Source organism: Capra hircus, chromosome 5 (assembly GCF_001704415.2).
Source record: "Capra hircus breed San Clemente chromosome 5, ASM170441v1, whole genome shotgun sequence".
NCBI lineage: Eukaryota > Metazoa > Chordata > Mammalia > Artiodactyla > Bovidae > Capra > Capra hircus.
Genome location: NC_030812.1, coordinates 64241363 through 64253984, shown reverse-complemented (window position 1 = coordinate 64253984; position 12622 = coordinate 64241363). Strand labels below are relative to the sequence as shown.

At 45.0% G+C, this 12622-nt stretch overlaps 1 protein-coding gene across 2 annotated transcripts in view; it reads left to right on the top strand.

Annotated features, from left to right (window-relative positions):
* The window catches only part of GNPTAB (N-acetylglucosamine-1-phosphate transferase alpha and beta subunits), an 84917-nt gene that overhangs the window by 51270 nt on the left and 21025 nt on the right, over nt 1–12622 (top strand). For both annotated transcript variants that reach the window (XM_018048177.1, XM_018048176.1), the window contains 5 exons: nt 2083–2147; nt 2417–2551; nt 9430–9591; nt 10184–10363; nt 10579–10749. In XM_018048177.1, coding sequence (XP_017903666.1) covers nt 2083–2147; nt 2417–2551; nt 9430–9591; nt 10184–10363; nt 10579–10749 — 713 coding nt within the window. The remainder of the gene's footprint in view (nt 1–2082; nt 2148–2416; nt 2552–9429; nt 9592–10183; nt 10364–10578; nt 10750–12622) is intronic.

The following is a 12622-nucleotide window of genomic DNA, read 5'->3' as shown; positions in this document are numbered from 1 at the left end:
TCCCAATCCAGGGATTGAACCCAGGTCTCCTGTGTTAGCAGGCGGATTCTTTACCACTGCACCACCTGGGAAGCCTATCACCCTCTCTCCTGCTGCTGCTGCTGCTGCTGCTGCATCGCTTCAGTCGTGTCCGACTCTGTGTGACCCCATAGATGGCAGCCCACCAGGCTCCCCCGTCCCTGGGATTCTCCAAGCAAGAACACTGGAGTGGGTTGCCATTTCCTTCTCCAATGCATGACAGTGAAAAGTGAAAGTGAAGTCGCTCAGTCATGTCTGCCTCTTAGCGACCCCATGGACTGCAGCCCACCAGGCTCCTCTGTCCATGGGATTTTCCAAGCAGGAGTACTGGAGTGGGTGCCATTGCCTTTTCCTATCACCCTCCCTCAGTTCAGTTCAGTTGCTCAGTCATGTCCGACTCTCTTCGACCCCATGAACCGCAGCACACCAGGCCTTCCTGTCCATCACCAACTCCTGGAGTTCACTCAGACTCACGTCCATCGAGTCAGTGATGCCATCCAGCTATCTCATCCTGTGTTGTCCCCTTCTCCTCCTGCCCACAATCCCTCCCAGCATCAGAGTCTTTTCCAATGAGTCAACTCTTCTCATGAGGTGGCCAAAGTACTGGAGTTTCACCTTCAGCATCATTCCTTCCAAAGAAATCCCAGGGCTGATCTCCTTCAGAATGGACGGGTTGGATCTCCTTGCAGTCCAAGGGACTCTCAAGAGTCTTCTCCAACACCACAGTTCAAAAGCATCAATTCTTCAGTGCTCAGCTTTCTTCACAGTCCAACTCTTACATCCATACACGACCACTGGAAAAACCATAGCCTTGACTAGACGGACCTTTGTTGGCAAAGTAATGTCTCCGCGTTTCAACATGCTGTCTAGGTTGGTCATAACCTTCCTTCCAAGGAGTAAGCGTCTTTTAATTTCATGGCTGCAGTCACCATCTGCAATGATTTTGGAGCCCCAAAAAATGAAGTCTGACACTGTTTCCACTGTTTCCCCATCTATTTCCCATGAAGTGATGGGACCGGATGCCATGATCTTCGTTTTCTGAATGTTGAGCTTTAAGCCAACTTTTTCCCTCTCCACTTTCACTTTCATCAAGAGGCTTTGTAGTTCCTCTTCACTTTCTGCCATACCCTACCCCCAAGTTAATCTGCTGTAATCACATTACCTGATGAATCACAGGAGTTCACTGTGACTCGGGGAATCCCCAGGACCTACAGTGGCTCCTACTGTCCATCTATCAATAAATGTCACTGGCCTGGCTTTCAAGGGCCCCTTCTGGTTGCCCTCTTTTCCTCGTACCCACCACTCCCAAATGTTTTACTCTGGTCAAACAATTTTATTTCTGAAATGCAACTTGTTGATGTTTGATGTTTGGTCCTAGCTCTCTGATTCCTGTCAATCTTTCATTTCTGTTTCCTCTGCACACAGGAGCTTCTCCTTCAGTACTGCAGAATTACAGTGGGTTACAGTAGTTCCCCTTTTGTTAGATGGGTTAATTTTGTCTCCCCCAACTACCTTTTCTTTGAGACCATGTATTATACTGGTTTCAGTTCAGTTCAGTCGCTCAGTCGTGTCCGACTCTTTGCAACCCCATGGACTGCAGCTTCCCCGTCCATCACCAACTCCCAGAGCCTACTCAAACTCATGTCCATTAAGTTAGTGATGCCATCCAACCATCTCATCCTCTGTCGTCCCCTTCTCCTCCTGTCCTCAACCTTTCCCAGCACCAGGGCTTTTCAAATGAGTCAGCTCTTCACATCAGGTATCCAAAGTACTGGAGTTTCAGCTTCAGCATCAGTCCTTCCAATGAATATTCAGGACTGATCTCCTTTAGGATGGACTGGTTGGATCTCCTTGCAGTCCAAGGGACTTTCAAGAGTCTTTACCACTATAGTTCAAAAGCATCGATTCTTCGGCGATCAGCTTTCTTTATGGTCCAGCTCCCACATCCATCCATGACCACTGGAAAATTTGACAGCTCTCAAAATGCCTTGTACAGTGTCCTGCCAGACATCATGGTTACATATTCATTAAAATCATGCTTGTTTATTGTATTTTTTGTTGTAGTTGAAGATGCCCAGGCTGGAATGTTTAAAGGAAACAGCAGACAGACAGTTTGGAGGGGCTATTTGGTATGTTACTTCAAATTAGCTGTATTTTTGCAATCCATTAGAATAAAAGTGTGAGAAATAAAGCTGTTTTACTTAGAGAGGCTTTTTAATGTCTACTTTTCCTCTAAGCCTAGCTTTCCAGTACTAGTATTGATTTAAATAATCATACCATTCTTGTTTTGAAGTGTGTGTGATGCAATAATAGAGCTTTCCTAGTTTTCTCAGCTGTGAAGTTTTCACCAGCCTTATGATCTGGAAAGTGAGCTGTGTTTTTCCTGTTCTTATTTTAGACAACAGATAAGGAAGTCCCTGGGCTAGTGCTAATGCAAGATTTGGCTTTCCTGAGTGGATTTCCACCGACATTCAAGGAAACAAATCAACTAAAAGCAAAATTGCCAGAAAATCTTTCTTCTAAAATAAAACTGGTAAGAGCTTAGAAAATAGAGCAATTAGTATAGCACATGCCTCTTCTAGGCAGCCCCTTCCGTTATATGAATAGTACAGCTGACAACAAGAAGCAGAGAGGGGGAGTTCCCTAGTGGTCCAGTGGTTAGGACTCTGTGCTTTTACTGTTGAGGGTCCAGGTTCAATCCCTGCTTGGGGAACTAAGATTCGATAAACTGAGTGGCGTGGCCAAAAAATAAATCAAAAAACCCAAATGAAGCAAAGAGATTCTCCATTCTGTCACATATGCTGTCATGAAGACAGCTTTTTATTTGTAGAAAGAAGATTCTGGGTTTTTTTACTCTCAATTTTACTCTTAGCTACAGATTTTAGGAGTCTGACTTGGATTGTAGGTTTCCTGGGCAGAATAAGGATTCATTTGTTTAACAAAGGCGCATCTGTGTGGGTCAGGTGCTGTCACAGCGACGGAAGTCCCGGTGGCAGTGTGAGCGTGAAAGGAGGGGGTGGGGGAGACCCAGCACGTGTTTGTAGTACACACAGGCCCCACCCTGTGGACTTAGATAGCGCTTCCACTCACATAGGGGAATGCTGCAGATACTTGGGAACTTGATAATGGGAGCCCTTCATTCCTTAATAGCTAGCTGAGCCACAAACGTACATAGTATTTATACATGTTAACTCTCACACTTGAACAGCAAGCCCATCTGTTAGAATTGACTTTGGAGGCTGTGACATGTGTTAACCTTTCTTGTCCTTGGAGTCATGTGTCTGACTGATGTAGGGCACAGGTTGTGTGCGTGTACCATCCTTTCGACCTTCTGTCAGGACGCCTGCTGTTCTGTCAGCGGTAGCCTGGGTTGTATGGTATGAATGCTTCCTCCCTCAGGATGGAGGGCATACAGGTCTTGGTTCAGAATTTGCTAGGCTCCACTCTTCCTGATTTTACAAAGAAATGTTCTCTAAATTCTGCCACTGTTTTTAGCTTCTTGCTTCTTCCCTCTGTCTCCTGTTGATGTCATTTAACAATGGGGAGGTGGAGGTAGTGGCGGGGAGAGCTGTGACTAGGGGGTTATTGAGTTTACGTCTGGACCGTGTTTTCTATCTTCCTGTCCAAGTTCCCTTTCTTTCCTTTCCCCTTAAGTGTTTCATTGTTGTAAGATACTTTGTATTACCTTTGTAAATACCTTGGTAATATGAATGACATTTCTGTCTTTTCTTCATATTATCCCCCATAATTTTCTTTCTGGTACCTGGAAATACAGTAATGCCCAGCCCAATAAGGGTTGAATTATTTCTTAATCTGTAGTTTTTTCTTAAAATAAATAATTATATTCCTCCTTCCCCTGAATTATTTTTAGTATGAATTTGGGCAGATAAAACCATAGATCAGCATTTATTGTGCTTCTTGGCTTCCTAGCTGTTAGTTGTACAGGTGTAGACTTAGTGTCTGTACTTTTGACCAGCAAATCTGCTGCTGGGTGGGCGTGGCCTGCCAAAAGATCCAAGTTGTGGTCACCTCTTTGGTAGGCTAGTTTGGGGCAGTGAGGAGTGGTGAGTGCCAGGAGAGGCAGGGAGGAGCAGGACTTGAACTAGGCAGTAGAACCCCAGGCTCTGTCCACGGGGACGCCCCCTCCTCCGCCAGTCACCCGGCTGGAGGTTGACCTGGAGTCCCCAGACCTGTTGTTGTGGAGGCTGGCACCTCCTGGGGGATCCAGCCAGGTATTCACAGTATTTATTGCAGCTCATTGTCACAGTGCCAGCACCTGTGATTGGCTTCAGGAATAAGGGCTTCTGATTTTTGGAGGCTCAAGAGAAAATGAGAAAGAGGAAGCACAGAAAGATGGTGGTGTCAGCATTCAAGCCTGGTTCTCCAAGGCACTGTCTTTCCTTGGGTCCTACTTCCTGGTTCTATTACGGGCACCCTGAGAATGAAGTTTCCAACCACTGGGTTCCCAGTTTAGCATTGATTAAACACCTGCTATGTGCCAGGGACTGCCAAGGATAACCGAGTGAAACCAGCCCAGCCACTGCTGCCACAGCCCAACAAGACATTCAGGTTCCACAAGGGCCTTGGCAGTGGTGCCAGTGATGAGAATGGTTCCAGAACCATCTGAAAAACCCTCAGCCTGACCCGGTGACTTATTAGCTCCTGGAGGACATGGCAGGAAAAATGAAAGGGGAAGTGGATGTGAACCAGTGGAGATGGACATAGTGACATTAACCACACTCCGAGCTTTATGGGAGAAGTAAGATTTGGGGAAGGAAACTGAAAGCTCAGTTTAGGGTAATACACTGGAGGTGCCCTGTGGCACGTGGGAGGAAGGGCTGTGACGTTGGTTCCTGTTCAGGACCTGAACGGCTGAACCACTGTGCCTTCCCAGGACCCTCCAGGTGGCTTTTGCTAAGGCTCGTGACCGCCAAAGCCACCTAGGGCTCAGGTCTGTCCCAGAGACCCTGGGTGGGCTGCGAGCATCTCAGGACAGGTACTGCCTGACCATCTTGTACCCTAGTGATCATCTCTGGGCCTGGCATTTAGGGGGCCTTGTTGAGAGAATGAGCAAGAAGCAAGACTCTGACACCCGCCATATACAGTGTCCTGGGATGTAAAGGGAACCGTTTTAGTGGAGTCATTATTCAAAGGAGTCTTAGTTTATTGATATCATGATTTTATACATCCAACAACTTGGCCTTCATTATCTTGTTTAGTGAAAAACAAGGTAAGATTCCCTTCTTAACCCCATCAGGGGAAGTGGGAGTTAGTTGAAAATGGTTTTGTTTGCAAAGTGATAGATTCAAATTCATGAAGACTCTTCTGTGGACTATAATCTTACAAATCAAGCAGTCTTCTCTATTGAAAACTTTCTAGTTTGAGATACTGGGTTGGCCAAAAATTTTCTCTATAACATCTTAGGGCTTCCCTGGTGGGCTCAGATGGTAAAGAATCTTTCTGCCTGCAGTGAGGGAGACCCAGGTTTGACTCCTGGGTGGGGAAGATTCCCAGGAGAAGGGAATGGCTACCCATTCCAGTATTCTTGCCTGAAGAATCCTATCATCTTAACAGAAAAATCCAAATGAACTTTTTACCCAGTATCTTGAGATGTGAGTCCTTTTGTGATCTGATTAATTACCCTCTAATTTGCTGTAGAATTTTTTTTTTTAATGTGATGGACACAGAATTCAACTTTTGAGAAATCAGGTTATGGTCTTTTTAAAGGCTGCAGTCCATGGGGTCGCTAAGAGTCGGACATGACTGAGCGACTTCACTTTCACTTTTCACTTTCATGCGTTGGAGAAGGAAATGGCAACCCACTCCAGTGTTCTTGCCTGGAGAATCCCAGGGACGGTGGAGCCTGGTGGGTTGCCGTCTATGGGGTCGCACAGAGTTGGCCATGACAAGCGACTTAGCAGCAGCAGCAGCATATATCCATGGTCTTTATTTTCAGCTTCCTCTAAATCATTTTCTTTTTGGACGTTTTCATTCATGGTGAATTTTTAATTTGTTTTTTTGGGTTTTGTTTTTGTTCACTTCAACATATGTTAGAACAGGCAGAAGATCTTCCCCAAGCTGTCAAACGCATTCTCACATTTGGCTGAATTAAGTGATGCTGGTTGCTGAGTGGGTGTGCAGAAATGGAGGACATGCACTTGTCCTCAGGCTGTTTTGAAGGCAATATATATGTATATGTAGTGGTCAAGTAGCAAAACAGAATAGTATGAGGTTAGCTATCAAGGATGAGCTGGCATTTTAGAGACAAGAAAGAAAGATCTGCATGGATCAGAGACAAGTTTCCAAAGGGAAGGAGGCTACATGGGATCCTCGAAGGCTGATCAGTTATTGATAATTTGTTTCTGCGGAAGGAAAGTGTGGGCAAGGTGGGAACAGCATACTGTCTGACTTGGACTCTGACCCCTCAAACCTCTGTTCAAGGCATGACACATTCAAGGTCATAGTAAATTGTATTAATATTTGTACTAATGCCCCTTTTTCCAGTGATTTCCCTGAAGCCATCTTGTGTACCTTTTAACGCATACACAATTTTGTTTGTTTTGCAAACAAAACCATTTTCAGGCACCCTTTATTTTGGTTCTGTTCCTCATGTGAGCATTTTGGTAGATTAAACATAGGCACCTCTGAAACTGATACAAGTTTTAGAAAACCACCAGGACATACTAAGACCTAGTTGCTTGAGTTCTGAAATTACTAAAAAGAGCTAATTTGTTTTTCAGTTGCATTAGCTGGCACATTTTTTTCCCTAACTTCACACTACCATCTAAAGGTGTATCGGTCACATCATTCTAGATAATGTTATTGTAACAAACATCCTAAAGTCCCAGTGGCTTAAAAAATGGCAAAACTTCATTTCTCAGTCATGTTACATGTCTGGCTATGGGTCTGCAGGGGGTGGGTGTAGAACCTGTTCTATCTTGTAATTTAAAGAATTAAGACTGACTTGTAATTTCAAGTAAGAAGTTATATATGGAACCAGTTGACCCACAGATTCCCAAGCTAAGAACTCCAGCCTGAGGCACTCACCACACTGCGGTTTCCTAACCACCTCCTGTCTCTTCCCTGAAGAGTAATTAAGGCGTCTGGGATTAGGGTGCCATCTAGCGGCTAACACAGGATCCTTTCCACCACTCAAGACAGTTGACAGAAAATTTTTTTCGTACATACAAACGTTCCTTTAAGCTCTTTAGTTTTCATCTCTTTTCCAATTTTCCATCTCTTAGACAAATCCCTGTGAAACTTCAAAGTAGTTTTCTAGAATAAAAGCAGCTTGAGTAGAAGAGATTAATAAAAGATACTTTCACTTTCATAATTAAGCTTCCCTTGTGGCTCAGCTGATAAAGAATCCACCTGCAATGCAGGAGACTTGGGTTCGATCCCTGGGTTGGGAAGATCCCCTGGAGAAGGGAAAGGCTACCCACACCAGTATTCTGACCTGGAGAATTCCATGGACTATATATAGTCCATGGGATCACAAGGAGTTGGACAGGACTGAGCAACTTTCACTTTCCCAATAAATTTAACATTAAATTAGGATATTAAAGTATGACATTTATATATCCTAAAATAGTGATTTTTGCACTCCAGAACCCTCCAGGTTCTGCTAGTGTCTCTGTGGGAGAGGAGTCTAGGGGAGGACAGGGAGACTGTTAGGTAATTGGAACAGACAGAGGACGCTTGCCCTGTGTGGCCTGCCTCCCATCCCTCTCCTACAGAGTGAGGCAGAACAGTGACAGCGGTAGGAACAGGTCTGCAGTGAGTGCTTTGTGTTTACCAGATACTGTTAGGTAAGAGAAATTGATCAGTAAAGAGGACAGCACACACACACACATACACACAATTTGCAGTGAGAGTTAGTGCCTACGTAATACAAAGGGGAAGAGATATAAATGAAATTCTAACTCTGACCTCTACTTTTGGCCTACATAAACTCAGAAAACTTTGCAGAAGGACCTAAATATAGTCATGTAGCATATGCAAAAGCTTTTTCTGTTTTGTTTTCGATTTATTTTTTTAAATTTGTCTGTACCTTAGTTGTGGTACCTGAGATCTAGTTCCTTGACCAGGGATCCAACCTGGGCCCCTGCATTGGGAGCGTAGAGTCTTAGCCACTGGACCACCAGCGAAGTCCCTTGCTTTTATAAATTAAGAAGGCTAAAAATTAAGAAAGGAATTGATCCTATTAGGAAAGCCAGTTCACCAGTAGGGTGTTGCTGTCCTAGATGAGTGGTTTTCAACCCTCTCCCTGCTTTTTCAGTTCTGAAAAGTCTCTCTTCACAGGAAATTGTATGATACAGAATTAAAGCAACAACAACAAAAACTTATCAAGGGTGGTGTGGACTCTGGTCTAGGTAGGAAGTGTGCTTGTAAAATGTGTTGATGTGTGTGATGTTCCCTCTTGGACTTATGGTTGCTTTGAAAACACTGCCCCTCAAGGTGGTTTTCCTGTGCAAGCACTTCAGGCAGCCCTGCCAGGACTAGGTGTGGGCCTGAGCGCCACGAGACACCTGCCGACACAGTTTCCGCGCCGTCGCCTGGCGGGACTGTCCCCAGAGTAGGCAGATGGGCGGCATTCTAGACCACAGGCCACAGCCTGGTGACCAGGTGTGTTTTGTTTGTATGCATGTCACTCCAAACTCTATGAGCCACCGTTGAAAACTGGGAGGTTTCATGTGGTACTAGGGATTCCGGCCTCTCCAGAGATCTGGCTGCCTTTGTCCCTGTTGACTAATGGTTGCATTTTCAGATGGGGCCTGAGATGTCCCATTTGTCACAGCCCCCAGCTCTCTCTTGTTTCTAAATAGCTGGTCTGTTGCATTCATTTGGGAAATGTGTCTGACCCGTGTAGGTTTTCTCTCCACGATACTGGCTTGCTGTTTCTGATATGTATATGAAACTTTTAATCTTTTACATATATGTAATATATATTTACGGAGAAGGCACTGGCGACCCACTCCAGGACTCTTGCCTGGAAAATCCCATGGATGGAGGAGCCTGGTAGGCTGCAGTCCACGGGGTCTCGAAGAGTTGGACACAACTGAGCGACTTCAGACACGACTGAGCAAATTCCCTTTCACTTTTCACTTTCATGCATTGGAGAAGGAAATGGCAACCCACTCCAGTGTTCTTTCCTGGAGAATCCCAGGGACGGTGGAGCCTGGTGGGCTGCCGTTTATGGGGTCGCACAGAGTCAGAGACGACTGAAGCGACTTAGCAGCAGCAGTGATATATATTTAATGGGTACAATAAACAGCACATAGTATAGTTGTACACAATATGTAGTATATATAACATGTTATTTATATTTAAGATCAAGGATCAACTGGGAATTTAAAGATGTCTTCTTTGTTGTTCAGTTTTCCCACATGTAACTCTCCTATTATTTTATAGTTGCAGTTGTATTCAGAGGCCAGTGTAGCACTTCTAAAGTTGAATAATCCCAAAGATTTCCAAGAACTGAATAAGCAGACGAAGAAGAATATGACCATCAATGGAAAGGAACTGACCATAAGTCCTGCATATTTATTATGGGATCTGAGTGCCATCAGCCAGGTAAGGAAGGCAGAGATTCTTTTAGAACCCAAACTGAGGGTTTTGATTATTAAAGATTTCTAAGTCATAGTATTAGAAGAGGGCTTCCCAGGTGGCTCATGGTAAAGAATCCGTCTGCCAATGCAGGAGATGTGGGTTTGATCCCTGAGTTGGGAAGATCCCCTGGAGGAGGAAATGAACAACCCACTCCAGTATTCTTACCTGGAGAATTCCATGGACAGAGCAGCCTGGTGGGCTACAGTCCATGGGGTTGCGGAGAGCTGGACATGAGTGAGCACACATGCACCTGTTAGAAGGAGGAGGACTTGCAGAGGAGTGACTTGATCCCCAGTCACTGCCGTTGGTTAATACTAATTGAAACGACCCACATTCAGAGCCAAGAACCTTTTCTTTAAAAAGGTGTGTGAAAGAAATGCTGTTTTTGTGTTGTTTTAAATATGCTGAGTGTTTTCCTTTTTTTTTTTTTAAGTTTAAAAGCTGGGTGCAGTCTTTGAAAGTTTGCTGGAGTTCCCTGAGCACAGAGGGGACAGTCAGGAGGGGCAGTGTGACTTAGGGGTATTTTATATTTTTCTGTGCCCCATGCTTTCCTCAGTCTAAGCAAGATGAAGATGTTTCTGCCAGCCGTTTTGAAGATAATGAAGAGCTGAGGTACTCGCTGCGATCTATCGAGAGGCACGCACCGTGGGTTCGGAACATTTTCATTGTCACCAATGGGCAGATTCCATCCTGGCTGAACCTCGATAATCCCCGAGTGACAATAGTCACACACCAGGTAGAGACTTGCCATGGGTCACAAGGCTGCAGTTTCCTGTTCCATCTTCTCCTTTCCTTTTTCTGGTCCCTCATTTCATCCCCCGACTCTCCTCTCCTCCACTTCCACCTTCCTTTAATCCTTCCATTCACCTCCCTCCCTAATTTCTCTCCAAAAACAAAATAAAACTCCCTTCTCATTCCCCTTCTTCTGTCTTGTTTTGTGTCTGTTAAAAGGATGTTTTTCGAAATCTGAGCCACTTACCCACCTTCAGTTCACCTGCTATTGAAAGTCACATCCATCGCATCGAAGGGCTGTCCCAGAAGTTCATTTACCTGAATGATGATGTCATGTTCGGGAAGGATGTCTGGCCAGATGATTTCTACAGTCATTCCAAAGGTCAGAAGGTGAGTAGCTAAGAGGTGCCTGGTCTAGGAGTGGAGAGGCTGTTGTTGAATCACGACGCCGGGATTCTTGGCCCCAGAGGAGAAGAATTCAATCTGGGGCCAGAGACTAGGCTTGATCACTCAGAGCTTTTGTGTAATAAAGTTTTATTAAAGTATAAAGGAGATAGAGAAAGCTTCTGACGTAGGCATCAGAAGAGGGCAGAAAGAGTGCCCCCCTGCTAGTCTTCAGCTGGATGTTGTATAGTCACGAGCAGTCTGTTAATGAAAGAAAGGAATGTCTTAAAATTCAGAATGGCACCAAGGCCCCTCACCTGTAAGATGCATTTTGGGATAATCTTGGCACCAAATGGTTTATCCTGGGCCATAAAATGATTAATTTGAATCTTGCAGAAGGGCAGATTACCACACAAATAGTTTCATTTACATAGATTAGAGGAACAATATCTGAGTATAACATACTGGTTTGTCAAGTAGGTTCTGAGCCAAAAGGCGGAGGAACCGACTTGAAGACAGAGTTTGGGGTAAATGCATAGTACATTAGCATAGCTTAAGATAAACATTTCCATAAGAAAAAGGCATTGGTTATCTCTAGGTTTGAGAATAGTTAACTTCAGGTGAAACCAGGTGTTATGGCAACACAGAATTTTAAGAGAAACCTCCTTTTAAATTTGTATAGAGAAGGAAAAAATATCGCTAGTTTGTTTCCTCCTGCCGCTTAAGAGAGATAAAAATGTCTGACACTTGCAGGCTATTTCCTCCGTTTGGAGACCCGTGGCCTTCCTGCCTGTTACCCTTTCAGAGTCACTTAGAAGTTGTAGATGGGACATAGGGAAATCGGTGTATATATCATATTTAAATTTGTCCAAATGAGCAGTTTTGAGTGCTGAGCTCAGGAGAGGTAACGATCAGGGAGTAAGAAAAGTTCCTGTGGCAGGAACTTGGCTTCCTTATGTTCTTAACACCCAAACCCACCCTGTGTGTTTTCTGCTACTGCAACAGCGGGAAAAGCAAAATCACTGGGAAACTGTTGTGCTTACCACGCCAGCAAAACACCCAAGACAAATTTAGCTCAACATAGTGCTTTAAAGGGAGAAGGCAATGGCACCCCACTCCAGTACTCTTGCCTGGAAAATCCCATGGACGGAGGAGCCTGGTGGGCTGCAGTCCATGGGGTCGCTAAGAGTCGGACATGACTGAGCGACTTCACTTTCACTTTTCACTTTCATGCATTGGAGAAGGAAATGGCAACCCACTCCAGTGTTCTTGCCTGGCGAATCCCAGGGACGGGGGAGCCTGGTGGGCTGCCATCTATGGGGTTGCACAGAGTCAGACACGACTGAAGCAACCTAACAGCAGCAGCAGCAGCAGCAGTGCTTTAAAGACATGGATGAAGTGTCACAAGGCAGCCAGTGTCACTCTGGCTTTGAGGGGCAGGATGGAAAAACTGGTCCTGAGCACAGATGTTCTAGGTATCAGCTGTGTAGGCATTGTCATCCTGGGAGTGAGATGAGCTTGGAAGAGCAAGTAAGAGTTAACCAGATGATGAAAGCCCTTCCAAGTAGCTGGACCGTGCAAAGATAGAGAGATTTTAAAAGTTTTCAAAAATGTTAGGAAGCAACCATATAGCAGGTCAGGGCTTCCCAGGTGACACAGTGGTTAAAAAAAAAACCTGCCTGCCAATGCAGGAGACACAAGAGATGAGAGTTTGATCCCTGGCTTGGGAAGACCCCCTGGGGTAGGAAATGGCAACCCACTCCAGTATTCTTGCCTGGAAAATTCCATGGGCAGAGGAGCCTGTTGGGCTACAGTCCATGGGGTGGCAGAGAGTCTGATATGACTGAGCAGCTGAGCACACACCACGCATATAGCCTGT